At 37.6% G+C, this 27,841-nt stretch overlaps 1 protein-coding gene across 4 annotated transcripts in view; it reads left to right on the top strand.

The window, feature by feature from the left end:
* The window catches only part of MAATS1 (MYCBP-associated, testis expressed 1), a 65,033-nt gene extending 37,803 nt beyond the window's left edge, over positions 1–27,230 (top strand). For all 4 annotated transcript variants that reach the window (XM_011940639.1, XM_011940637.1, XM_011940638.1 and 1 more), the window contains 6 exons: positions 30–176; positions 3,473–3,694; positions 6,616–6,764; positions 7,312–7,403; positions 10,419–10,580; positions 25,183–27,230. In XM_011940639.1, coding sequence (XP_011796029.1) covers positions 30–176; positions 3,473–3,694; positions 6,616–6,764; positions 7,312–7,403; positions 10,419–10,579 — 771 coding nt within the window. In that variant the 3' untranslated portion in view covers position 10,580; positions 25,183–27,230. The remainder of the gene's footprint in view (positions 1–29; positions 177–3,472; positions 3,695–6,615; positions 6,765–7,311; positions 7,404–10,418; positions 10,581–25,182) is intronic.
* Positions 27,231–27,841: the final 611 nt, after the last annotated feature.

Genomic DNA, 27,841 nt, shown 5'->3' on the forward strand with positions numbered 1-27,841 from the left:
TTGATTTGATTTGATTTGATTTGATACAGATGTTTGAAGGGAAAGAAAAGCGACTGGAGTTGATCCAGGAGTTGCGCACCTGCCATGCACTACAAGAAGATGAAAATCTGGTGAAAAAAGCCGAGAAGCAAGTGACCCTGGCCTTACAGCGGCAGAGGAACTTACATGAGCACAAGGTTTTCCTTTTTTTTTCTTGTTACTTTCTTCTTAAATTTTCTCCCTTGATTTTATCATGGCACAGCAATATTCTAATAAAAACTCATGAAATGGTGAAAAAGAAACAGCCCCACAATCCCATCACTCTGTCAGCTGTGTCTGTATGTGTGTGTGTGTGTGTGTGTGTGTGACGGAGTTTCACTCTATCGCCCAGGCTGAAGTGCAGTGACACAGTCTTGGCTCACTGCAACCTCTGCTTCGTGGGTTCAAGTGATTCTCCTGCCTCAGTCTCCCGAGCTGGGACTACAGGCATGCACCACCATGCCTGGCTAATTTTCATATTCTTAGTAGAGATGGGATTGCGCCATATTGGCCAGGCTGGTCTCCAACTCCTGACCTCAGGTGATCCACCCTCCTCGGCTTCCCAAAGTGCTGGAATTCTTAAATAATGCTGCTGTCGTCCTTAATTTGATTGGGGATGTGCCCTTACTGATTTGAATATGGTGGTATTGTTTCCTTATTTGCAAAACAATAACAACAAAACAAAAATAATGCATTCTTTTCAACTTTAAGATTTTTTCCTTCCTTTTTTTTCACAAATATCCAGTGACTACTGTATTTCAGTTAGTGAGGGCTTTGCAGACTGAATAAATAACAAAAGCAACATGAAATAAGAAATAAGAAATAAAGAAACAAGAAATAAGATTTATCTTAAAATATTAGCATTTATTTTGGAGTTTTAGAACTGTCATAGCTCGTGCTGGTTAAACTGCATATTAAATATGTTACTGTTTCATGATATGTGGTGACTTTCATCATGACCTCCCAGCTGTGTGCCACCTGACACAGCTAAGAATTACAGCTCCAAACCAACAACTGTAAATATTTTTCCTATTTTCTTCTAATGTTTGTCTATGTATACACACTTCAATGCTATTGACATAGTATAGTTACACTTTATTTTACTCCCTCTCCCACTTTTCTGTAAGTCAATCTGAAAAAGAATCAATTTGCACAGAATTTAGTGTTATAGGGAAGTAATAATTAAAGTTAATATGACCCCCCTTTAGCAACATACATAACTCTTGTGTTATGTGGGAGTCGAGCACAAATAGTAAGCAGCCTGGAAATAACCACAACTTTCTTTCTTTCACATGACAGCAGCACCATGGATGGTTGCTGGGCTTGGGGAACTTTTGGGGAGTGAGGCAGGATGGGGAGGAAGCAAGCCACAGGCTGTGAGACCCAACAGAGGAACCAGAGAAGGAAGAGGAGAATGTGAACACTGGAGTCCCTGAATCTAGAAGTCCTAGAGTCCTGGAAAAGCTCAGATAAGGAACAGAATGCCCTGGGAGCGCTAGGCCCTGAGACCGTGGATGAAAAAATGCCCCCCTTGGCCCTTTCAGGTTTCTGATAATGACTTTAGTGGGTACAGCTAAGCTAACCCAGGCTTTTCAGTTCATTTATTCCATTTAGTGGATATATGCGTGGGTGAAATCGTGTCAGCTTACAGGTAAGGGAGGAGTTAATGGGCAAAGCTGTCACTTAGCCAAAGACTCACTCTGCTTACCTTCAGCTGTACCTGGATACACCCTGGATGTATGCAGGGATCTGAGGGATTGAGCACTTCATGTATACCTGCAGCAATGTTGGTCTGTCTCTTTTCCCCTTCTCTTATATTTCTGTGGAAAACAGTCCAGAAAATGCACAACCCCCAATTATGTAACACAGTACTTTCTGTGACTACAGCAGAATCCCCTCCCTAAACATTTCCCTTAATTTCAAATTAGATTGTACTGCCTGTGCATACCCAGATTTCTCATTGAGAAGAGGCTAAACCTGAGCAGGATTTCTAGCCATCTCAGGATTTTCAAGGTGGCACCTGACCCCGAGTGAGGGAGCTTATGCTCCCTGCAGATAAGGAGAGAATTTATTTGTCATCTCTGGGCTGAGTATCTACTGTTTATGAATGGAAGGAGTAGTGAGATGCTCTTAGCTTTTCCCTTTCTTTCCATCTCTCCCTATTATATAAATAAGGTTGAACTTTGTGGTTAGAAAGTCTGTGGGCTAGGAGGCAGGTGAGGATGAAGATGGGTGGTATTGGGGCCAACAACCACACTTGACTGATGCTTTTACCCATAGCCCCATGGCTTCTGAGAACTGAGTATTCCCTCCCTTCAGATAGAAACCAGGAAGGGAGCTGAGCACAGAGGGAGAACTGTCACTGAGAAGGTGGCATGTGACTGGAAGATGAGCCCTTTTCCCTTACAACCAAGGATAGGAGAGGAAAGGGGATGAATTTGCAAAGTCATCTTAAACACTTTTCTTCTCCATATGTCAAAGCCAGGACACAGGGATTCATAAATAGGCACTGTAGCTGGCTTCTGGAAGAGAGCACAATGGGTCCCTAATTTTGCCTCAGTGATTAGATGGACATATGGTCTTTTTCCTGTGCTTTCTTTTTTTTTCTTTTTTTTTTCTCAGATGGAGTCTTACTCTGTCACCCAGGCTAGAGTGCAGTGGTGCGATCTTGGCTCGCTGCAACCTCTGCCTCCTGGGCTCAGGCAATTCTCCTGCCTCAGGCTCCTGAGTAGCTGGGATTAAACAGGCACGCACCACGCCTGGCTAATTTTTGTATTTTTAGCAGAGACAGGGTTTCACCATGTTGGCCAGGCTGGTCTCAAACTCCTGACCTCAGGTGATCCACCGGCCTCAGCCTCCCCGAGTGCTGGGATTACATGCCTGAGCCACCATGCTCAGCCATTCCTGTGTATTTCAAAGATTGTTGTTAATGACTTCAAAGTTATGAAAAGATTTAAAAATACCAAGGTTTTCTACTTTCATGTTATTCAAGATCTTAACTCCTAACCTGTGTGAAAGGAAAGATATTGAAAAATTAACAGGTATCATGAGTGAATTTCTAGGAGATTCAATTTGATTAAACTCCAATATTATCTTTAATAAAAACTTGACATTTCCCTTCATGTCTGGGAAGACACACTTTACCTTGTCGGTAAAATTGAAAGAAAATAACCCATCCTCCATGGTCACTAACAGAAACGTCTTGCTAAATTCTCTTGCTTATTTGAGGGCTGTGGTCCATCAGTGACTGACCAAACAATCAACTTTCTCATGCCTCCGTTTTCCTCATAAGAACCTGGGATGGAGTCAATCGAGAGGTAATATTCCCAATAAAAATTAAATGCATTCTGAAAGTGAATTGACTGCCAAGAGTTTTCAGTAATCCAGTGCCTGTTCTAATAATCACCATTCATAGTGGAATTTGTGTCCTTAAAGTTATGTTATTCTTTTCAAGGTGTCACTGGTTGAAAACCATTTGGCTGGACTGGAAGGAAGGGCACTGGCAGACATGTTTGACTTCCTGTCCAAAGAGCTGGTGAGACTGCAGGAGGAGAGGAGGATCCATGCCTTTGTCATGCTGGCCGAGCGCCAGCGGCGGGTACGAGAGGCTGAAGAGAGTGGTCGGCGTCAGGTGGAAAAACAGCGCCTGCGGGAGGAGGACGAGATATTTAAGGAGGCAAGTAGGGGCAGCTGGGTGTATGGAAGCTGCCTGGAAGGAGCCAAGTCAAACCAATGGATGCTCATGACATAAAATGGCATTTGGCTTTTGTTTATGCATTGGGTTCCTACTGTATGCCAGGCACTCTACAAAGGCATTGTGAGAAACTTTGGAGGGGGAAAAGAACCTGGACATGATCCCTTCTCTCCTAAAGCTTAAATAACACATAATACGCACCTGTGTATAGAATTAGAAAGTTTATTGAGTTCCATGAAGGAAACAAATAGAACCCAGAGACACATTTTAAGCCGGTTACTCCACTTGCTGTGTGGAGCACAGGCTGGAGGGAGGACAGAGGGGGAGCAAGGCGGCCAGGAAGTAGCTGTTGAAGTAGTGAAGGCCAGAGTGAGACACAGGAAGTTGAGTATTACGTCCAGGTCGGGCTTAAGCAACTGGAAGATGATGGTATTATTTCCTGAGGTAGAAAAGTTGAGAGAGAAATAAGCGTAGGGGCAGGAGAAGAATCAGGAAATCAATTTATATTTAGTTTGGGACATCTAAGCAGAGGTATTGTTTCAGTAGGTGGATCTACAAGATGAAATTTAGAAATGAGGTGTTGGCTGAAGATGTAAATTTGGGAGTTGGTGACCAGCTTGTAGCCTCCTACCAATCTTAACACACTTTGCTTCAAAAAGAGTTCCTGAGATTTAGAAAGTACTGGCAAATCAGAACTTGCCATCTCTACCTAATATCACTAAGGAAGAACCAGCTGGGGATGGGAAGAATAGCTGGGGGTGAGAATAAGAAGCAGTGGAACAGAGGAGCTACTATACACAAAAGCAGAGAAAGACAGAAGCTGGTAAAAAGCTTCTTAGGAAGATATCTTCTAAATGGGAATGATGGCAGAAAACATCAACTCTGTCTAGCAAGGGCAATAAAGGGTTAAAATAGCCCTTCTAGCCTGATTTAAGAATCACTTAGGTAAAAAATGTACCCACTGTGGACCCACAGATTCAAATATCATCCATCATTTTAATTCCCAACCTTCCTAATTAAAATATAATGACTATTTTCCATCCTACTTCCCCAACCTCCATTCAGACAGATTCTCTTGAAGAGAAATATGCTTGCACATAAATTATAAAACAGAAATGTAATAGTTAATAAATTTCCCAAATATAGCATATAGATAGTGAGAAACACAGATGTAAAGTCATAGACTCATCTTTAAATACATATACAATTTTGCAGGCACATACATGAGGACATATTTACAAATATCTAGTGTGCACAATATTAGCAAGACATGGAGGAACACACATAGCCACACGTTTCCTTATTCATGTACATACACGCACAAATGTGTCCAGAAATGTACACATTTATAAAGATATACATAAACAGGTACATATATAGCTATGAATGGACCATAGTAAAATTTCCACCCCTCTACTATTACCTGACTGAGCTGTCTAACTGATCCATATAGATGCAACTTGCTTCCTGAATAAGAGGGTGGGCTCTATGAGAGCATGAATATTGTATATTCCCTTTGTGCCTTGCACAACACAGCATAGATCCCTGTACCTAATAGACGTTCAGCAGATATATTTTGGTTGGTTAGTTGTTTGGTTGATACTGTATTCAACTGGCCATTGAGAGTCTCCCATAGAGAAGGCATAGGGATTGAAGGTTAATGTTTTACACATAGGTGTACAGTATCATATACTCAGAATTGTGCCAAAGTGCCAATCCAGAAACAGGTACTGAATTGTTACTGAGTCCCAGGCATTATCTCAGATACAAAGATATATTTAGACATGAAACAGAAAAGTGCCCTACCTCTAAGAAGCTGATAATCAGCATACATATACACGCAAAACTAAGTATGCCACAGTTGTTGCTTAATCTTTCTATGTGCATACACCTGTAAAGCGGGAGAAACTAAGCTACTTTGCTTATGGTTATATACTTAGGGAGCAAAAATATAGAGAAAACAAAGTGTTTACCATGAAAGTGGGAAGGTGCTGTAGTAAAGGAAGAAACCATGGTGGCCTTCTAAGATACTGGCAGTTACTATAATCCATGGGTTCTGACTTTACCGTAATTCATTACACTGTACATTTGTGTGCTCTGTACTTTTTATTTTGTTTTATTTTTCTGATCTCTGAGTTTGCTTCCAATGCACTTTTAAAATCTGTATCCTATTTCATAATATCAAGTAAGCTTTAAAAAGAAGCAGTCAAGGGCTGGTACGATAATCCAATAAATTCATTAGAGACCCAGGATCCTTCTAGCTTTCTGCTCTTCTCTTCCTAAGTCGTAGCCCTTCTGGCAATTTAAGATGATTGCTGGTGTTCCAGCATTATGTCCTCATGAAAGGAGAAATGAAGAGAGAAAAAGAAGCCAGGTCTTTCCCTTTAAGAATCCTTTCTCTGGTCAGAATGTGGTCATACGGCCAATCCAGCTCCTGTGGGTGCTAGGAAATGTAGTCTTTATTCTAGGCACCTGTTTGCCTAGCTGAAATCCAGGAGTTCTATTATGTAAGAGGAAGGAGAGAAAGGACACTGGAGAATATCTCCTAGTCTATTCTTCTGTTAGGTAGTTTGACCAAATCACGTTGCTGGTAAGAACAAAGCCAGGATTTAAACCAGCATTATTGACTCTGAAGCCCATGATCCTTCAGCAATGCTGTCTTGCCTCCCCACCCAATAAGATCCATAATTCTGAAATGGGCTAAATGGGTGTGGGCTGCCCAGAATGAGTAGGCAGGTGGATGAGAAATAGACTGATAAAGAAAATGAATGATGAGTGAAGGGACTGTTGACTTAATAAATGAAATATATGAGCTAAAAAAAGTTAACCAATGTTTGTGTATTTTTCTTGTGTTGTTTACAACAGCATACCTGTTTTAGTGAGGGTATTATTGTATTTTGCAGGTAGTTAAAGTTCACCATAGTACTATAAGCTCCTACCTAGAAGACATAATACTGAATACTGAAGCGAATACTGCAGAAGAACAAGCCAGGGCAGAAATAGAGAAGATGGCTGAGAAAATCAATGACATTGCTTATGAAATGGAAAGCCGGTGTGTATCAAGAGAACAGATTATAGAATGGACAGCCCATTTGCTGATACTCATATATATTTTTTCAAGAGCTTACAATTTCACCACCAAGGAGAAAAAAATAACTCATACTTCAGGGTCCATTGTTTTATTAACATAACTCCTGAGAAGCCAATATGCATATACCTCTGTATGGATTCTCAGTTATCCTCTGCAATCTGGATTACTCTCATTACTTACTCTCAGAATACTCGGAAGCATGAAAACAATGTGAATACGTGTGTGCAACATTACTGGGACTTCATCCCAAGGTTTCTGGCTTCTGTGTATAAGCTGTGTTTCCAACATTCTCTTCCTGGCAGGCAGGGTAACTGAAGGACAGGGTCAAATCCAAATTTTTTTATGGAGTTAAACAAACTTGCCAGGAATGTGATATTTTGGATCACTCAATCAAGGAAAAGGTGATGGTGGGATTTGAATGGAGTTGCTTACACAGCAGGAAAGCATAAATCAGCAGCTCAAGTAAAAAAAACCAAAGAAATAATTCATTTTGTTTTATATTTTTTAGCCGAACCTATCTTCAGTCAGAGGAGATTGTTGCTGAGTTGGTTTATAGTTTTCTGATCCCAGAGGTGCAAAAATACTTTGTCAAAGAAAAAGGTAAGCCAATGTAAATGCTTTACTTTAGGATTTTTAAAATATGTAACTTATTTTCAATATCCCAGAGATTTAAAATTAAACAGAGGGATGGGGAAATTTCTGAAGGAGGATCACTGAGTTTTCTTATTTCAGAGTTTGTCAGGTTCTCTTCATGCTACCTGATTCTAGAATACAATCAACTCTAATACAGACAAGACGTAGTTCTAATAAAAGTGACAATATCAAAATCCAAACCTTGTTTAAAAGGATGTTCCCAAGTTTTCAGAAGAGGTGTTTTTTTTAAAGCATAAAACAGATAATGAGCATATAAAAGATTTTCACATTGTAGCAGCCTTATGGAGGCAGGACACGAGAACCGTGAATATTAAAAAGCAGGGGTGCTAGAAAGGTCTAAATCTACCCTGCTGCTCTGCCTGCACCCCAAATAGCTTGTTTCTGCTGGAACTCCATCCAAGTATAAATATCCTAATTTATCATTTGTCACAGGTGGCATGTTTTTAAAGACTGATGCTTTCAGTCAACAGAGAAAGAAAAAATAATATCTTAAACAGAAAAGTAAGATTCTTCCATAGCTCTGAGACTGTTGATGGCAGGCTTGATCCTAGACAGAGGGGTGCAACCAGGAGAAGAACAACATTTAAGTGAAATAGCAGCTCAAAAGCATTGAAAATTATACAGGGGAATTCCAGGCAGGTTTAAGCAGAAAAATGCTTAACATTTCAATTTGCTTAACCAGGGATAAAGAACTGGTGGAGTTCTCACACATTTGGGGAGGACAAAGAAATGCCTGATTTTTCCATTGCATGGTTGTAGTGGAATTTTTAAACCAGTACCCCCTAAGGATAAGCATTTAGTTTGTTTCCAGTTTATTTTCCTGTTACTAACGGTGCTTCAGTCAATATATTTTACACATATCCTGGCCATGCTTCTGAGAGTAAATTCTAACAGTACAATTGCTGGGATATAAGGTGTGTGTATTTTACATTTTGATAGATAGTACCAAATTTCCCTACAAAAAGATTGTTCTCCCAATTTGATATTACCATATTGCCCCACAAAATGATTGTTGACTCGCATTAATAGTGTATGATAGTGCTTATGCAAAAAAATTAATTTTCAGATCAAGTAATATATTTCTGTGTCACATTATGTTACAAAAGGACCTTATGTTTTCTAGGACCTTAAGAAAATATGCAACTCCTTTCCATTTCTCCTGGGTTCAAAGTGAGGCCAGGCTGCTTCAAAGCCATTACACCCTTAGTTGAATTCCACCCTAGGATTGAAAGAGAGGAGGAAAACAGTGGGTTTAATAATTACTAGTTTGTGGCGAGGTGTGGTGGCTGAAGTCTGTAATCCCAGCACTTTGGGAGTCTGGGGTGGGAAGATCATCTGAATCCAGGAGTTGAGACCAGCCTGGGCGACATAGGGAGACCCAGTTGCTACAAAAAATATTTTAAAATTAGCTAGGTGTAGTGGCATGCACCTGTAGTCTCAACTACTCGGGAGACTGAAGTGGGAGGATCACTTAAGCACAGGAGGTGGAGGCTGCAGTGAGCCGAGATTGTGCCACTGCATTCCAGCCTGAACAACAGAGTGAAACCCTGTCTAAAAAAAAAAAAACAATTTACTGGTTTGTGATCCCCTCCCTCACCTTGGGAGTCTGAGTTGAGGATCTGGAGGAAGACTTGAGCGAAAGGAATCCAGTGGCACTTATCTGCAGTCACGTTGAGTGAGTCCCTAGCCTCTTCCCTTTATATTTTTGCCAAATCAAAAGAGCCATATGAACAGGGAGCACACTAGGACCTTTTTTTTCTCTTTTCAAATGAGAACCATATGTACTATATATACACTCTTTACTCAAAATTAAGATAATATTATATACAGACAATTTTGATATATATCACTTTTTAAAAAGCCAATGGATCAGAAAAATCTTAAAGATACCTGTATATAGATATAAAGTAATAGTAACTGCCAAATTTTAAGTGCATGCTAAGTTTCAAGAAGTTCACTAAGCATTTTTAAATGTACACTATCTCAATGTCTTTCAAGAGTTGTAGGTGTATTCTCCTTTTTCACTTAATGGAAATTAGCTCTTGGAGACATATGACTTGCAAATTTGAACCATGGTCTGTGTGACTCCAGCGTCCCCACTTTTTCAACCATATTACTGTGAAGTGCTAAAAACCGCTGAGTGAATTACCCTATCTAAACTGACACCCAAACAGCAAAGAATCCACAATACTTCTTATGGTCCTTTACTAGCTGTTTGACTTTAGGTAAATTATCTAATGTCTCTGTGTCCATGTTTCTTCTTCTGAGAATGAGGATATTAAAATACTATCTTTTAGGAGGATTAAGTGAAGAATTACATGTCAACTGCTTAAAACAGTACCTGGCACAAAGTAAGGACAAATGCTAACTGCTAACATCATCATCATCACTACTCCTTTCCAAGGGTTTAGGTGCTTACCTGATAGTGAATATTCTTAGAATTTGGAGCTAGGACTACCTTCTAAAGCCATGAGCTCATAAACTCATCATCAATCAGTAAGTCCCCTCCACATTAAGAACTAAGGCTCAAAAAGAAGTATAAGACAAGGTCTTTATTTGTAAGTTATTTACCCTCTAGGTATTAAACAAAATGTAACTCACATGAAGTGCTTCAATGCTGAATAGGTTGGTACAAACTGAAGTGCAGTAAGTGGTAAATCTGGGCTGACGTAGTCAGAGGAGACTTCCTGGAGGATCTTGGACATGAGCTTTCCAGGTTTTGGAGTGCAGGCGTTCCAGGTGAGGGAAACTGCTGAGGAGTGGAATGGAGGCAAGCCTAGTGGGAAGGAGTATGACTGGGCTGAACCAGAGAGTGGGAACAGAGGGAGCAGAAGGAAATTAGATTTGGGTTGGGTTTACCTTTAGTTTGCAAAACTATTTCTATCATGACTCTCTTGAAACATTTGGGAATGGTTTCGTTCAGACTTTCAGAGTGAAAATTTTTCTATTACTTTGGCACAGTGAGGAACGCACAGCGGAAACATATTCTTGCAGCCCATCAGATCATCCACAGTTACACAGAAAGCATGGTTCAAAAGAGATTAACTGAGGGGCAGCAAGATGAGGCCTCAAATGCTGCCGTGTTACTTGAGAAAGAAACTCAAAATGAGAACAACAGCTAAGGTGAGTTTGATTTTCCACCTGGAAAAAAAAGCAGAGAAAGGAAGAAAAGTGGCATTGTTCAGCTTTGTGCTGTGCTCTAACAATCATAATTGCTGTTTAAGAAATGGAAGATTGGCCGGGCGCGGTGGCTCAAGCCTGTAATCCCAGCACTTTGGGAGGCCGAGACGGGCGGATCACGAGGTCAGGAGATCGAGACCATCCTGGCTAACACAGTGAAACCCCGTCTCTACTTAAAAATACAAAAAACTAGCCGGGCGAGGTGGCGGGCGCCTGTAGTCCCAGCCACTCGGTAGGCTGAGGCAGGAGAATGGCGTGAACCCGGGGAGGCGGGGCTTGCAGTGAGCTGAGATCTGGCCACTGCACTCCAGCCTGGGCGACAGAGCGAGACTCCGTCTCAAAAAAAAAAAAAAAAAGAAATGGAAGATTGTTGTTTAAGAAATGGAGGACTTCCAGTTAAATTGGCACATTTCCTCTAGGTTATAGCATCTACTGTTGAGATTATTAGAAAATTAGAGTTTATATTACAGCAATTAGACTCTTATGATAGAAAAAATAGGACTCTAAATTATTTTTATGGGTTCTTTTAGTGTGTATGTAGCTTGTCAAATGAAGCTACAGAATGTGTCAGTGTTATACATTTAAAAAATCTTGTTCTTATGGAAGTAGACAAGGTATGCCCTAATGCATTGTGCTAGTTGTAAGCATGGCATGAGACACACAGCCTGCCCAATTCTAGCTCGGACACCTTCTGCAGTGCCCACCAGGGGTTGGTCTTGGGCTCAACTAAAGGCTGTCATATTCACAAGACTAACATAGACCATATTTGGCATGAATGTACTTAGAAAAATATAAGACAGGAAACAGCTTCCAGCAAGGCAACATCAGACATTTCTCTTCCTGTAGGAGCCCTTGCCATAGCCATGCGGAAGAACACATAGCTATTTTCTTTAGTCCCTAGTTTATGGAGTGCGGATACAATACAAGGAAAAGAGGTAGGTGGGTGGGTGGGTACAGGAACTGCCCTGGCGTAAAAGTTTCACACCCCAGGGGCCAGAATCTCTTGTAATAATTCCATAGGCATAGCTTCCAGGGTCCTCACTGTGGATTTGCCCAGCTACAAAAGTCAACATACTCACAGAAACTCAAAGCTATGGTTTTCTATTAGGTATTCATTCCTCTCAGTTCAGATGGAATTTGCCAATCAGGTGGTTTTTAAGTAGTTCAAGTTGCTTAGTAACACAGTTGACACGTATCATATTATCAGGTTACTAGGAGAATAGCGCTAGGGAGTCAATTAAAACTAAAATTCTCATGAGAAGGGGAATGGAGTGAACTTTTTGCCTATACTTTCTCCCTCAACCCTTTTGTGGTCGAGGCACATCTTCTGCTGTTTTGCCCTGAAGGTATGCCAACCATCAGGTTGGGGAAAGTACCAGGGCTAGGGAGAAATTTTAGTTTGGCACTCAGAAGTTTTGTGTATTGGCCAGCTCTGCCACCAATTGTATAATCTTATACAAATAATTTCTCTGCTTCAGTCCTTGGTCCAATAGAATGGAATCTTAAGTCTCAATCAAAAGGAATCATGGAAGGAAGGTTGAGATGAGAGGGAAGGTAAGAAATACTGCAGAGAGAAAGCTAATAAGTGACTCTTAAATATCAAACTGTGGCTGTAAATTACAGCAGAAAAACTTTAGACTTTAATAGTAAAATAACCTCTGAAATAATTGAAAATATAAAACATCTATTACATGTTATGTTATATATTGTCTATAAAATGTAAATTCAAGGACCAAAGCATTTGCCTACCTTATTACTGTGACAAAAGCAAGCCTTAAGGTTGGGGTGGAACCCCATTTTTTTGACATGGAAATTTAATAAGATTAATAATTGACACAGTTTGCATTGAATGCATCTGCCTTTACTTCTGATTGTGATACCTACTCCATGACATTCATAGTGACCTGTGAAATCAAGCCAGAGAGAACAAAAATTATCTTCTATTTTATACTTAGTGAAAGTAAAATATATTTCATTAAAGCCTATGTAAAGCATATATGATAATTATAAAATCTAGTTGCAAGAAAGTCTAGTTGTCAGGCTAACTACAGACACTCAACAAAGGTGATCAATAAATTAAATGGTTGGAACATGCAGCTTAGCTGTCCCCAAAGTATATATTCCCTCTTCCTTCTTGTAGAGGGAAGCAGAGAAGGACAGATGTGAGATTATTCAATGATGGCTAGGGAAAGGGGCAGTAGGCATGGACCACTGATTTAAAATATGTATTTAAAAATACGTATTTTTAATTAGCTTGAACAGAGAGCTAATAAATAGTGAAGAATTTCTGGGCCAAGATCTAGGAGAAGATAGAAATTTAGAGGGTTGGGTCTGGCATTTGGGGCTACTTTTTTCCTGGGAGAATATGAAGATTCTAGAAAATGTGGCTGAAAGACTGAGCAGTATTTTTAAAAGCTTTGCAAAACCAGGGGTACAAAAAACTTGAGTCAAGGTTGGGGCCCTGATAAACCTTCTTCATTTGGTTAGGGACTTTAAAAGGCTATGCTCTAGTGGTAAGGGTTAACTGGAAGTAAACTATCCCTGGCATATAATGTAGTTTATCTTCTCATCATCTGAGTGATTTTAAAAATCTCAATCCCAGAAATTGAACTTAACAAGGTCCTTGGTTTCTATTGCCTCAAGGAACCTGCCAGAAATAAAACGTAAATTCTCTTTACAGGAAGTTAACATTGTTCTAGACCTCTATTTCCACAATTTCTAGAATGCAATCAAGAATATTCAGGTACATGAGGAGACATGACAATCTGAACAAGTGACAAAAACAACAGATGATAGAAACAGACATAAAAGGATCTAAAATATTGGAGTTGTTAGACCCAGACTTTATTTATTTTTTCCATAAGTTATTGGGGTACAGGTGGTATTTGGTTGCATGAGTAAGTTCTTCAGTGGTGATTTGTGATGTTTTGGTGCACCCATCACCAGAGCAGTATACACTGCAACATATTTGTAGTCTTTTATCCCTTGTCCCCTTCCCACTCTTCCCCCCAAGTCTGCACAGTCCATTGTATCATTCTTATGCCTTTGTGATTAGACACAGACTTTAAAATAACTCTGTTTACTACTGTGGACTTCTATCCTCCAGAGCGATGAGAAAATACATTTCTGTTGTATAAGCTGTCCAGTCTATGTTGTTTTGTTATGGCAGCCCCAGCTGACTAAGACAGATTTTAGTACCAGGAGTCAGGTACTATTGTAACAACTACCTAAACATGTGGGAGTGGCCTTGCCACTGGTTATGGGTAGAAGCTGGAAGAGTTTTGAGGTATATACTATATATGTATGGACATCAAGTGTGATTCTGGTGAGTTCTCAGATGGAAATATGGAATATGTTATTAGAAACTAGAGGAAAGGTGGCCCTTATTATAAAATGGCAAAGACCTTGACTGAACTGTGCTCTAGTGTTTTATGGAAGGAAGAAGTTACAAGCAATGAAATTAGATATTTAGCTGAGGATATTTCTAAGCAAAGTGTTAAAGGAGCAACTTGGTTCCTCCTGACTGCTTATGGTAAAATGCAAATGGCAAGAGATTAATTGAAGAAGCAACTGTTAAGCAAAAAGAAATCAGAATGTGAAGGTTTGGAAAATTCTTAGCCTATTCATATTGGAAAAAAAAAGAAAGCTCTTTCTGATAGGAATGCTAAGGGTGGATTAATAGACATTTGATAAGTGTATGGGATTATATGAGCAGAAACATTGCAGGATGAAAGTAAGGAAGCCTATTGATTGGACTTCTTGAATTAGACAGGATGGGATGATAGAACTATTCAGCTGCAAACGTGCAGTATTCTTCAAGAAGAAGGAAAAATGATTCCACAGGAGATCCAGAGTCATCAGGGCCATTGTCCCAGTTTCAACAGGCCAGGTGGCTTTCACCATGAGCTTTGGAGGAAGGATCACCCAGTGGACCCCAGCTCATCTGAGCTATGGGGTGGGACCCTGGGTCAGCAGAGCTACAGGGAGCAGACACTTACCTAGAGCCATGGGGATGGGACACTGTAGAGTCAAAGGGGCAGAGCCGTGGGAATGATGCTGCCACCCCGGTGGGCTTAGAAAGCAAGACACTAAGCCAAATAAAATTATACTCAAGAATTAAGATCCAGTGGAACTTGTCTTGCCAGATTGTGGACTTGCTTAGGATCCATCACCCATTTCTTTCTTCTGAATTTTCCCTTTTGGAAGGAAATATGTCTTCTATACCTCTCCCACCATAGTATTTTGGAAGCACATAGTGTGGCTGGTTTCACAGGCTCATAGGTGGAGAATAATTTTGCCTCAGGACAAGTCATATCTTGAGTCTCACCCATACTTCATTTGGATAATATTTATGAGACTTTGAACTGTAGACTTTAGAGTTGATGTGGGAATGAGTTAAGATTTTTGGTATTGTTGGTATAGAATGAATGTATTTTGCATGCAAGAAGAACATGAATTCTACCTGGGGTAGAATGCTATGATTGAAATGTGTCCATGAAAATGCATATGTTGAAGCTATAACCCCCAATGTGGTATTTGGAGACAGGACCTTTGGAAGAGAATTAGGTTTAGATAAGGTAATGAGGGCAGAACCCTTATGATGGGGTCATTGCTTTTACGAGAAGAGACATCACAGTGCTTCTCCTCTCCTTCTTCCTCTCCCCCTCTGCCATTCTCCCTCTCTCTCTCTTCCTTTCTCCCTCTCTTCCTCCACTTTCAATATGAAGACACAGTGAGAAGGTGGCCATCTGGATGCCAGAAAGAGAACTTTCAACCAAAACTAACCATGCTGGCATCTTGATCTTGGACTTGTACCCTGTAGAACTGTGAGAAAAGAAATTTCTGCTGTTGAAGCTATTCAATCTATGGTATTTTGTTATGACAGCCTGAGCTAAGACACTCTGTTCAAAGGGTAAATGCCAATATTGAAAATTTCAAGAGAACTGGACATAATAAAAATGATACAGCATATTTGAAGAAAATATAAATTCCAGAATTTAAAAATACAGTAGCAAAAATGAGAAACTCAGTGAATCTCTCCTCAGAGATATTTAGAAAGAAGCGTGGAAAGACAAAAGGATAGGAATTTATAGAAGAGAGAGAAGGATAGATTTAGAATAACTTAATGATTTAGAAAAGGAGAAAAAGTGAGTAGGTATGGACCACTGATTGAATAAATTTGACTACTAAAGGAAGGAATAATATGTTGGGAGATCATATGGAATATGAATTTTCCAATAATGAAAGAATTGCTTTCGAGAAGACTTCTTAACCCTAAGCAGAATAAATAAAAAGAAAACCATAACTAGATACATCTCAGAATACTAATACTGCTGAAAGCCAAAAAGAAAAAGAAAAACCTTTAAAAAGCATTCAGAGAAAAATGATAAATTACCTTCAGAAGAGCAACAATTAAGCTGACAGTTGACTTCTCATCAGAAACAATGAAAGCCAAAAAGATGGAATGATATGTTCAATATATTGAAATAGCAAAATAAAGTAGGATTCTATGCAAATGTATTCTTCATGCGAACATATGCTTCAAGAATGGCAGTGAAAGACATTTTCAGACAAATGAAACTAATAAAATTTGTCACTAGGAGATCTGCAACACAAAAAGTTATTAAAGCATGCTTTTTAAGCAGAAGAAAAATTATCCCAGTTGGAAGGTTGGAAAGAAATTTAAGGACAGGTATGTGGATTGGCTTATTGATTGCATAAAATAATAATTATAAGAAACAGCAGTAATAGGAGCAATGCAGTTATAAAAAAAAGAGTCATATGTAAGTCAGAAGAGGGCTAAATAGATTAAATTGTTCTAAGACACTTGCATTGTCTAGGAGGAAGATAAAAGTATAAGTTGACATTGATAACTCAATGATCCATGATAACTCAAGGATGCATTTTGTAACCTCTAGGGTAACTCTGAAGGGATAGTAAGGAGATATATGACATCTAAACTAACAGAAGAAAATGGGATTAAGTTTTCAAAACACTCAATACAAAAAACGGATAGAAAGGAGAAAAAAGGAAACAGAACCAATAGAAAGCAGTGAATAAAATGGTAGATGTAAACCAAAATTTGTCATTGAGTACATTAAATGTGAATGGACAAAATATTCTAAGTAAAGTCAGAATTTACCAGACTGAATAAAAATCATACTAAATTATATGCTGCTTGCAAGAAGCCTATATAAATTCTAGATATACAAAATGGTTGCAAGTTAAAAGATTGAAAAAGATACCGTAAAAACACCACCCATAGAAAAGCAGATGTAGCAATATTCATATCAAAGAAAACTTTAAGGCACAAAGTATTAGAGAAAAAGAGGGACATGCCCTAAAAATAAAGGTCTAATTTATTGGGAAGATATAATGTCACAATTTAAATATACTTAATAGCACGGCCTGACCCTAAATGTAGCAAAATTTAACAGAACTGCCTGGAGAAATAGACAAATCCACAATAATTCTGGGAAATTTTAATCTTTATCAGGAACTAACAAGCAAACAGAGAGGAAAAAACATTTAAAAATGTAATATTTGGCTGGGTGCAGTGGCTCACGTCTGTAATCCCAGCAATTTGGGAGGTCAAGGCAGGTGGATCAGTTCAACTCAGGAGTTCACAACCAGCCTGGTCAACATGGTGAAACCCTGTCTCTACAGAAAATACGAAGAAAATTAGCCAGGCATGGTCGTGTGCACCTGTAGTCCTAGCTACTTGGGAAGCTGAGGAAGGAGGATTGCTTGAACCCGGGAGGCAGAGGTTGCAGTGAACTGAGACCATGCCACTGCACCCCAGCCTGAGTGACAGAGCAAGACCTTGTCTCAATAATAATAATAAAATTATTATTTTATTATTACATAATAAAACATACATAATAAAAAGATACATAATTTTTAAAAACTTGACCTACTGGACATTTATAGAATATTTTGCCCAACAACTACAGATGCATATTCTTGCCAAAGGCAGAGGGACATTACCAGGGGAAAGAGAAACCAGGGGAGCTGTGTGGGCTGGCATGATGGATTAGGGTGCAGAGGAGCCCCCAGGGTGAGGCCAAATTTTCCCATATAATGTTAGCTTTAGGTTTTCGGTAGATAACCTTTTTCTGGTTGAGAAGTGTTGGAATCCATCATGTTATTTAACCAGTTATGTCAGTAATAAAATTCACTCAGTTCCATGGACCTAACCATTGACACTTCTATCATTTTTTGTTTCTTGTGGGTTTTTGTGTATTTGTGTTGTTTGGTTGGTTGGTTGGTTTTTGGTCAGAAAGAGAAGCTGAATGTTCTGACTTGCACCATCACACTGACATTCAGTGATTCAGAGTGATAAAGTTTCAGTGTGATTTTTTCCAGCTCAGGGCCAAGACTGAGATTTTTGTAAGTAAGAGCACCATCCTCAGCTACTGTCACAGAACACTGACTGGCTTTGGAAATTGGCTGTTGCTGCAGACTCGGTAATATTTTTTAATGAATCTGTCCTAATGCTGCAAGGCAAGCAGAACTCACATGCAGAGCTTATGCTATGGTGAAGTCCCTTCACTGGCAACTAACATTATTTGAATCCCAAATAATATACTTCCTATGTTATGAAAAGTTAAAACAAGAAGGAAGATCTTCATTCCTACATGTATTTGCATTGGATATATTTTCTGAGCCTAAACTACTTTTCTAGTAGCAATTTTGGACTTTGAAACAAGTGCAAATGAAATGTCAAAATCTATTTATCTGCAACGGAAGCATGTCCATCTTACCTTCAATTAGAGGTAATCTGTATTGTAATGACATGCTAAAAAGAAAATATCAAGAGAAGAATCTAATAGAATTCTATAAATGCCTTCCAAGCAATACATATGGATATTTATATAAAAGTATATAATTGTGGATGGATACCAGTATTGGCCATATCATTCTGAATGAAAAGACATTTTCAAAGATGACCTAGGGATGAGATAAGATAGGGGAAAATCTCATTTTCAAAGACAAAATGAGAAAGAGGAAAATCTAATGACACATCACTATTAATAAATGAACATTTGCAATCAATTTTAATGACTTGAACCCAAATTAAGCAAAATGTTATTCCCCCAAATAAGAATTCCATTCTTTTCATTAAGATAACTATATCACAAAAAGCTATAGTCAATTATTAGTAGTGTATTTTGAATTTTATCAAAAATGTTATGAAAATTTGTTTTCTCTTTTGTTAAATGAGTATCATTGATTTTGTCATTTGACTTACAAAACCTAAAATATTTACTATGAAGCCCTTTTCAGAAAAAGTTTATCATTCCTTACTCTACAGTAATTACAATGAAGTAGAACTAAATATAACACATGGAAGAATCTCACAAATATAATAAGCACCACAATAAGCCAAATCCACAAATAATCCACAGTATGAGTTTATTTATATAAAGTTCAAAACCAACGGCATCAAACTATAGTGTTTAGGAATGCATACTTAGAAAGTTAAGGTATAACAAAAAGTAAGAAAGTGACTACTGTAAAAATAAAATAAAAATCAGAATAGTGATTACTTTTAGGAGGTAAAGAGAGGATTGTGATTGGGAAGGGGTAAATGGGAGCTTATGAAATACTATTTCCTGACCTGGGTGATATTTACACAGATGAGTACTGTACATTAATTCATTAGGCTGCATATGTGTCATATTCCACAGTTGAAAGTTAGTAATACAAAAACATGAAAGTATAAAACTCATTGGTGGCCGGGTGCGGTGGCTCAAGTCTGTAATCCCAGCACTTTGGGAGGCCGAGATGGGCGGATCATGAGGTCAGGAGATCGAGGCCATCCTGGCTAACACGGTAAAACCCCGTCTCTACTAAAAAATACAAAAAAACTAGCCGGGCGAGGTGGCGGGCACCTGTAGTCCCAGCTATTCGGGAGGCTGAGGCAGGAGAATGGCATAAACCTGGGAGGCGGAGCTTGCAGTGAGCTGTGATCCAGCCACTGCACTCCAGCCTGGGCAACAGAGCGAGACTCCATCTCAAAAAAAAAAAAAAACTTATTGGTAAAAGTAAGTACATGGTCAAATTCAGAATATTCTAATACTGTAATGATGGTGTGTAAGTCACTTTTATCTTTAGTACGAAGGTTAAAAGACAAAACTATTAAAAATAATACCTACAATAATTTGTTACAGGATATACAACATAAACATATGTAAATTGTGAAATTGAAAACACAGATGTTGAGGAGGGTGGATAAAAAGTGTAGAGTTCTTGCATGCAATCAAATTTAAGTTGTTACCAGTTTAAAATAGCCTATTGTAACTATAAGATGTTTTATATATTCCTCATGGTGAGTACAAAGCAAAAAACGTATATTAAATACACAAAAGGTGAAGAGCAAGAAATCAAAGCATAGTACTAGAGAAAGTCACCTAATTACAAAGGAATACAGCAAGAGAGGAAGAAAGGAACAAGGACCTACAAAACAACCATAAAACAATGAACCAAATGATAGTAGTAAGTCTTTATCAGTAATTACCTTGAATGTAATTAGATTAAATGCTCCAATGCAAAGACATAGAGTGGTGGAGTGGATAAAAACAAACAAATGAGACCTATGTCCAGCCTGCAAGAGATTCACTTCACAGCTTAAGGACTCACATAGACTGAAAGTGAAAGGATGAAAAAAGATACTCAATGCAAATAGAAACCAAAATAGAACAAGTGTAGCTAAACTTACATCAGATAAAATAGGTTTTAAGTGAAAAACTATAACATGAGACCGTGATGATAAAGGGGTCAATTCATCAAGAGGCTTTAACAATTATAAATATATGTGCACTCAACATTGGAGCACCTAAATATATAAAGCAAATATTAATAGATATGAAGGGAGAGCTAGACTGTAATACAGTAATAGTGGGGACCTCCAGTATCCCACTTTCAGCAATGAACAGAACATCTAGACAAAAAATCAATAGAGAAATATCAGACTTATGCTACACCTTAGACCAAATGGACCTAACAGACATATATAGAATATTCCATCCACCAGCAGCAGAATACACATTCTCCTCAAATACACACAGAACATTCTCCAAGACTGATGATTGATAAACAAGCCTAACAAACTTAAGAAGATTGAAATTATAGCCAGTATTTTTTTCGAACCACAGTGGTATATAAAATAGAAATCAGTAACAGGAGGGATTTCAGAAAATTCACAATTACATGGAAATTAAACAACATGGTCCTGAACAACAAGAAGTCAAAGAAGAATTGAAAAGGGAAATTAAAAAAAAATACCTTGAGGCAAATGAAAATGGAAACACAAGACATAGTTATGGGATGCAACAAAAGCAATTCTAAGAGGGAAATTTATAGCAATATGTGCTTGCATCGAAAAAGAAGAAAGATCTCAAGTAAACAACGTAATATTACACCTCAAAGAACTAAAAAAAGAACAAACTAAGCCCAAAATTAGTAGAAGGAAAGAAATAATAAAGATTAGACCCGAAATAAGTGAAGTAGAGACTAGAAAAATAATAGAAAAGATCAACAGAACTAAAAGTCGGTATTTTGAAAAAATAAAATTGACAAACCTTTAACTAGACTACTTAAGGACAGGGAGGGAAGACTCAAGGAAAATCAGAAGTAAAAGAGGAGAGATTACAACTGATACCACAGAAATGCAAAAGATAAAAGACTACTATAAACAACTACATACCAACAATTTGGACAATCTAGAAGAAATGGATAAATGTCTAGACACATGCAACCTATCAAGACTGAACCATGAAGAAAATAGAAAATCAGAATAGACCAATAGTAAGGGCATTGAGTCAGTAATGAAAAGACCCTCATCAAAGAAAATCCCAGGCAGGACCCAATGGCTTCACTGCTGAATCCTACCAAACATTTAAATTGCAAAGTCTTCCAAAAAAATTGAAAAGGAGGGAATACTTCCAAACTCATTTTACAAGGTTAGCGTTACTCTTATTTCAAAACTAGACAAGGATACTACAAGAAAGAAAAATTATAGGCCAATATCCCTGATTAACATAGATGCGAACATTCTCAAAAAAAAAGTAACAAACTAAATTCAACAAATTAAAAGGATCTTTCACCATGATCCAGTGGGATTTATCCTAGAGATGAAAGAATGGCTCAACATACACAAATCTATAAATGTGATATACCATATACAGAATGAAGGACAAAAATCACATGATCATATCAATAGATTCAGAAAAAAATTTGACAAATTCAATACTCTTTCGTGACAAAAAAAAAACAACTCTTAACAGATTTGTTATAGAACAAATGTACCTCAACATAGTAAAATCCATATATGACAAACCCACAACTAACATCATTCTCAACAGTAAAAAGCTGAAGCCTTTTCCTCTAAGATCAGAAACAGACAAGGATACTCCACTCTTGCTACTTCTATTCAACATAGTACTGGAAATTTCAGCCAGCACAGTTGGGCAAGAGAAAGAAATAAAAGGCACCCGCATTGGAAAGGAAGAAGTTAAATTGTTTTTCTTTGCAGGTGACATGGTCTTATATATAGAAAACCCTAATGACTCCAATAAAAAAAACTAATAGAAATGATAAAGGAATTAGGTTACAGGTACAAAATCAACATACAAAAATCAGTAGCATTTCTATACATTAACAACAAGCTATACAAAAAAGAAATCAAGAAAACAATCCCATTTATAATAGCTACAAGGAAAAAAATAAAATACTTCAGAGTAAATTGAATCAAGGAGATCTGTACATTGAAAACTATCAAACATTGATGAAAGAAATTGAAGAAGACACAATTAGATGAAAGGATATCCTGTGTTCATGGATTGAAAGAATTAATACTGTTTAAATATCCATGCTACTTAATGCAATCTATGGATTCAATGCCATCTACAGATTCACTGCAATCTCTATCAAAATTCCAATGACATTTTTCACAGAAATAGAAAAGGCAATCCTAAAATTCATATGGAACCATAAAAGACCCTAAGTAGCTAAAATAATCTTGAAGCAAAAAGAACAAAGCCATCACACTAACTGACTTAAAAATCTACTACAAAGCTATGCTAATCAAAACAGCATGGTACTACACACAAAGACCAATGGAACATAATAGAGAGCCCAGAAATACACCCACGGATTTGTGGTTAATTGATTTTTGACAAAGGTACCAAGAACACACAATGGGAAAAAGACAGTCTTTTCAATAAATGATGCAGAAAAAACTGGATATCTACATACAGAAGAATGAAATTAGAACCTTTTCTCCACACCATATTCAAAACCCAACTCAAAATGGATTAAACACTTAAACATAAGTCCTCATACTGTAAAACTGTGAGAAGAAAACATAAGGGAAAAACTCCTAACATTGGTCTGGATGATGATCTTTTGGATATGACTCAAAAGCACAGGCAACAAAAGTGAAAACAGACAAAAGGATTACATCAAACTAAAAAGTTTCAGCACAACAAAAAATAATAAACAGAATGAAGAGACATCCTGCTAAATGGGAGAAAATATTTGCAAACCATACATCTGGCAAGAGGTTAATATTCAAAATATGTGAGGAACTCAAACAACTCAATAGCAAGAAAATAAATAACCCAATTAAAAAATGGGCAAAGGACTGAATATACATTTCTCAAAGGAAGACACATATGAATGGCCAACAGATACATGAAAAAAATGCCCAATGTTATAATCATTCAAGAAATGCAAACGAAAACCACAATGTGATATCACCTCATACTGTTAGAATGGCTATTATCAAAAAGACAAAAAATAAGTGTTGAGGAGGATGTGAAGAAAAGAGAACCCTTGCACATTGTTGGTGGGAATGTAAATTAGTACAGCCATTGTGGAAAACATTACAGATGTCCTCAAAAAGTAAAAAATAGAACTACCATATGATCCAGCAATTCCACAACTGGGTATATATCCAAAGGAAATGAAATCAGTGTGTGAAAGAGATATTTGCACTCCCATGTTCACTGCAGCATTAATCACAATAGCCAAGATTTGAAATCAACCTAAGTGTCCATCAACAGATGATAGTATACACACAATTGAATACTATTCAGCCTTTAAAAAAAGAAGGAAATCCTGTCATTTGCAGCAACATGTCTGAACCTGGAGGGCATTATGCTAAGTGAAATAAACCAGGCACAGAAATACCAGCATAATGCCATGAACCAGGCATAATGCATCCACACACATACGCATATGCTATCACTTACATGTAGAATAGAAAAAAGTTGAACTCATAGAAGTAAAGGGTAGAATGTTGGTTGCCAGAAGCTAGTGTGGTAGGGAGATGTTAGTCAAAGGATATAAATTTCCATTAGGAAGAATAAGTTCAAGGGATGCATTGTACAACCAGGGTGACTATATTTAATAACAATGTATTATATTTTGAAAATAGCAAAGAGAGATTTTAAGCACTCTTTCCCCAAAAAATGAAAAGTATGTGAAGTAGTGCATATGTTAATTAGCTTGACTGAGCCATTCTACAATGTGTATGTATTTCAAACCATCATGCTGTACCTGACAAATATAATCTTTCTTTGTCAGTTAAAAGTAAATAAATGAAGTAGTAAAGGATGTTGGCAGTAAGTCAAAGTAAAATGGAAAGAGAATCAGAAACAGTACTTATGTCCTCCAATGTCTACATATCAACTTCTCCCAAACAAATGTTCCATGGATAACTGCTTTACAGGACATTCATAAGCAGGCCTGCTCCTGGTATTTGCAAGACCCAGGTCAAGAGGATGAATTGAAGCTTCATATCATATGAAAATATATAAAGTTGTAAATTAGGCTAACATACTGTTAGATAAAATTTATTCTACCCACCTACTTTCACAAACATGTCTTTGAGATGATAACATTGAAAAATGGGTAAGCAGCTATGGGCTTTATGTAATTGAAAGATGGCAAGAACCAAAGATGATAAACTTAGTTATTATTGTACATGTCTGACTCTTCTGTTTATGGTCCAGTAATATTTGGACAAGTAATGAAATAAAGGCATACATGGTTTTTTAAAAGTTAGAAATACATATGTATATATACAAACAAATACATATATGTATATACATTATGCCTGCAATATACAGAGAATATTTCTGGAAAGGTCAATAAGAAATTGGTAGGCAGCTGTTGCCAGGCATGGAAACTGGGGACTGGAGTTCACACTTGGGGAAAAGAGATTTACCTTCCTCATGTTGACATTCTTTTGTATTTTTATTTTTTTATGATGTATGTATATTATTTTCAATTACAACCCAGTTAATGTACAGATTTTTTTAAGTGCTAGAATTTGGAAACTGACACACTGTGAAGTAAGAAACATCTGGATCCCTAAGGCTTATAAATGGCAGAGCTGGGATATGTGTGGGGCTGTCTGAGTTCAAAGCTAGGGCTCAGACACACTGTATCACAGTAATTTTTTGCATGTATTGATCTGATAATGAATGTTTCTAAAAGATGACATAATCATAAACATTTGTTTGGCTCTTTTTTACAGATTGTGATTAAGAAAATAAAAAGAAGCAGTGCGAATCATCATAAAGAATTCCAGTGGTCTGCACTTCTCCCAAAGTGTTCACTGCTCATAAACTTGCCAATGTGTGTTTCGTGAGAAAGGAGATTTATTTTCCTTAAACACCCAATAATTTAAAATGGTTTTCAGTAATAATAATCAAATGAAAAATCTTCATTCTCTTCAGTGTCTTCTAGACACCCTACTTAAAAAGAACATTTTCTTATGTCTCATTTCAATATTTTGTTAACTATGAGGATGTGCTGGTTTGTTGAATCAAACAAAAGGAAATGTTGTGGAATAGTTTTCCAAGTAGTTTTGGTTCACTATTCACAGGACATTGGCATTATCTACTAAGGCTGAAAATGTGCATATTCCATGACTCAGGATTTTATCTCCCAGATATATATTCAACAGAAATGCATGAGTATGTGCACCAACAGTCATGACAAAAATATTTATAGTAGTGGTATTCACAATAGTCCCAAACTGGAAACCCAAGTGTCCATCTCCATTGGAACAGAAAACTATGCTTTGGTCTACTTCTACAGTGGCACATCAACCCACTTTTGAGCTTTAGATCTAAGAAGTATGTTCATGCAACAGCCATAGAGATGGTGCTGTTGAAAGGCAATCTGCCCATCCTGTGTATTGACAAACATCAGGATTCCATGAGAATTCTTCCTCAAAGACTGGCAAATAGGAAAAAAACAGTAAATGAGCAAAAACATCAACATGGAGCTCAAGTAAAGAATTTATAAAGGAGAGTGTGTGCTACTCTGAAAACAATAAAAGCTTATGTTAGAAAATATCTTACTGTAAGAAACAAGTAAAATTTCAAAAACATTTGCTGGGTGTTTTTAATGGAGTCAAAAAGAAAGAGTCTTTTCAGAAACTGAAGTAGGGAATAATAAAAACAGACAAGGTCAAAAAATAGACAGATGCAGGCTGAAAAGGAAAGAAAATGGGCTAAGATGGGAAAAATGTAAAAAGATTTAAAATCCAGCAACAAAATTTACACATTCATTTGGATGCAGTGAAAAGGGCAGAAATATCACAGCAGAGAATAAAATTGGTAATGTTGGTGACACATTTATTAAGTGCTCCAACATGAGATGGGAAGGAATGGGCAAAGTGATTAAAATGACAGAAGTTAGCTGTAGATGACCTATCCCACAGCAATCAGTTCTTGAAGAAGAAACCAGAACGAATAAGATAGAAACAATAATCAGAGTTTAATAATTAATTTTCTGAGTTTTTTTTTAAACTAATTATACAAACTTGAAAGGGTTCACCTTGCCCTAGCAAAACTAGGATTGGGGCACCTTTTTTTCCCCTGAGGATCACTGACAAAAAAACACTGCACCAATAAGGAAGCAACTAAATTTTGTTTTGTTCTTTTAAAAATGCTAACCTGAACTAGGTAAAGGTTATATCATTCGCTTTTGAAATAAAACATCGGGAACACAAAATGAGAAGTGAGTTAGGTTGGGCTGATGGGATAGAAGGTGGGAGGCGAATGCTATACAGCTGGGAACAGCAAACTTTCTGTAAAGGGCCACATGGTAACTATATTAGTGTTTGCGGGTCAGATGGTCTCCATCATAACTGTGTACTCAACTCTGCTGTTGTAGGGTAAGAGCAGCACTAGGTGACACAGAAATTAATGAGCATGACTGTGTTCCAGTAACATTTTATTTTAATTAAAATCAATTCATGTTTGAAAAAGGATTTAAAATAGCTTCTGATAAAGGACATACGTAATGAAACTTAAAATATGATATTTTCTTTAAAAATCTTTATCCTTATGTAGACTTCTAAAACTATGTTTTGTATTTAGACTGTCAAGGAAAATATAAGTTTTTATACAATTCTCACTGACTACTTGAAGTTTACTAGGAGAAGAAAACTTTTTCCTGGTACTGGCAATCTTTTACTTATAATGGCTTGAGTTAAAAAGCTCCAACTTTTCTAATTTTTGCTTTTGAAAATAAAACACCTATAGTGACAATAAAAGCACACACTTAAAGCCATGTGGTCATAGTGACTGGAGCCATGTAGTGAATTGGGGCCAGACTAGTACGATCAATAGCAATGCACAATCACAACGAACTGTCTGAGACAGAAAACTTTTTGCATGGATGCATAATCAGATATAGTGAATCATTGTAAAGAGAGGCAGTGCTTTAGCTGGAGGCAAGGTAAAATCCAAGAGGGAAGTGTGCAGTGTGGGTAAAGGATCTCTTTAGGATGAGAAACTGTTAGCACAAAATTGTTGGGAATTCTAAGTTCCTGAAGTACAGAACTCCCAGACAAATTATGTTAGAGCCTGAGTGTTAGTTCAGGAGGAGCTTCCACTGCTAACTCCCATCCCCCTACTCAGTTCTAGGCCACTGGTACCCACTTGAGGGTAGAGTTGTATTTACAAACACTTGGAGTGATTTTATGCAACAAACTGCACAGAGGATTATAGACTCAGTTACTAGGGGAGTGGAGAATGCCAGCAAGCCCCTGAGTAACAGTGGATGGCCTTCAACTCTGCTTACCAATTGTGGAACAAAAGCCAGCTAGAACCCTAGCAATATAGTAGTAGTATGGGATTTTGGGGGTGTTGCTTTTCTGGCCAGAAACCTCTGTGGACAGT

Source organism: Colobus angolensis, unplaced genomic scaffold (genome assembly GCF_000951035.1).
Source record: "Colobus angolensis palliatus isolate OR3802 unplaced genomic scaffold, Cang.pa_1.0 Scaffold190, whole genome shotgun sequence".
NCBI lineage: Eukaryota > Metazoa > Chordata > Mammalia > Primates > Cercopithecidae > Colobus > Colobus angolensis.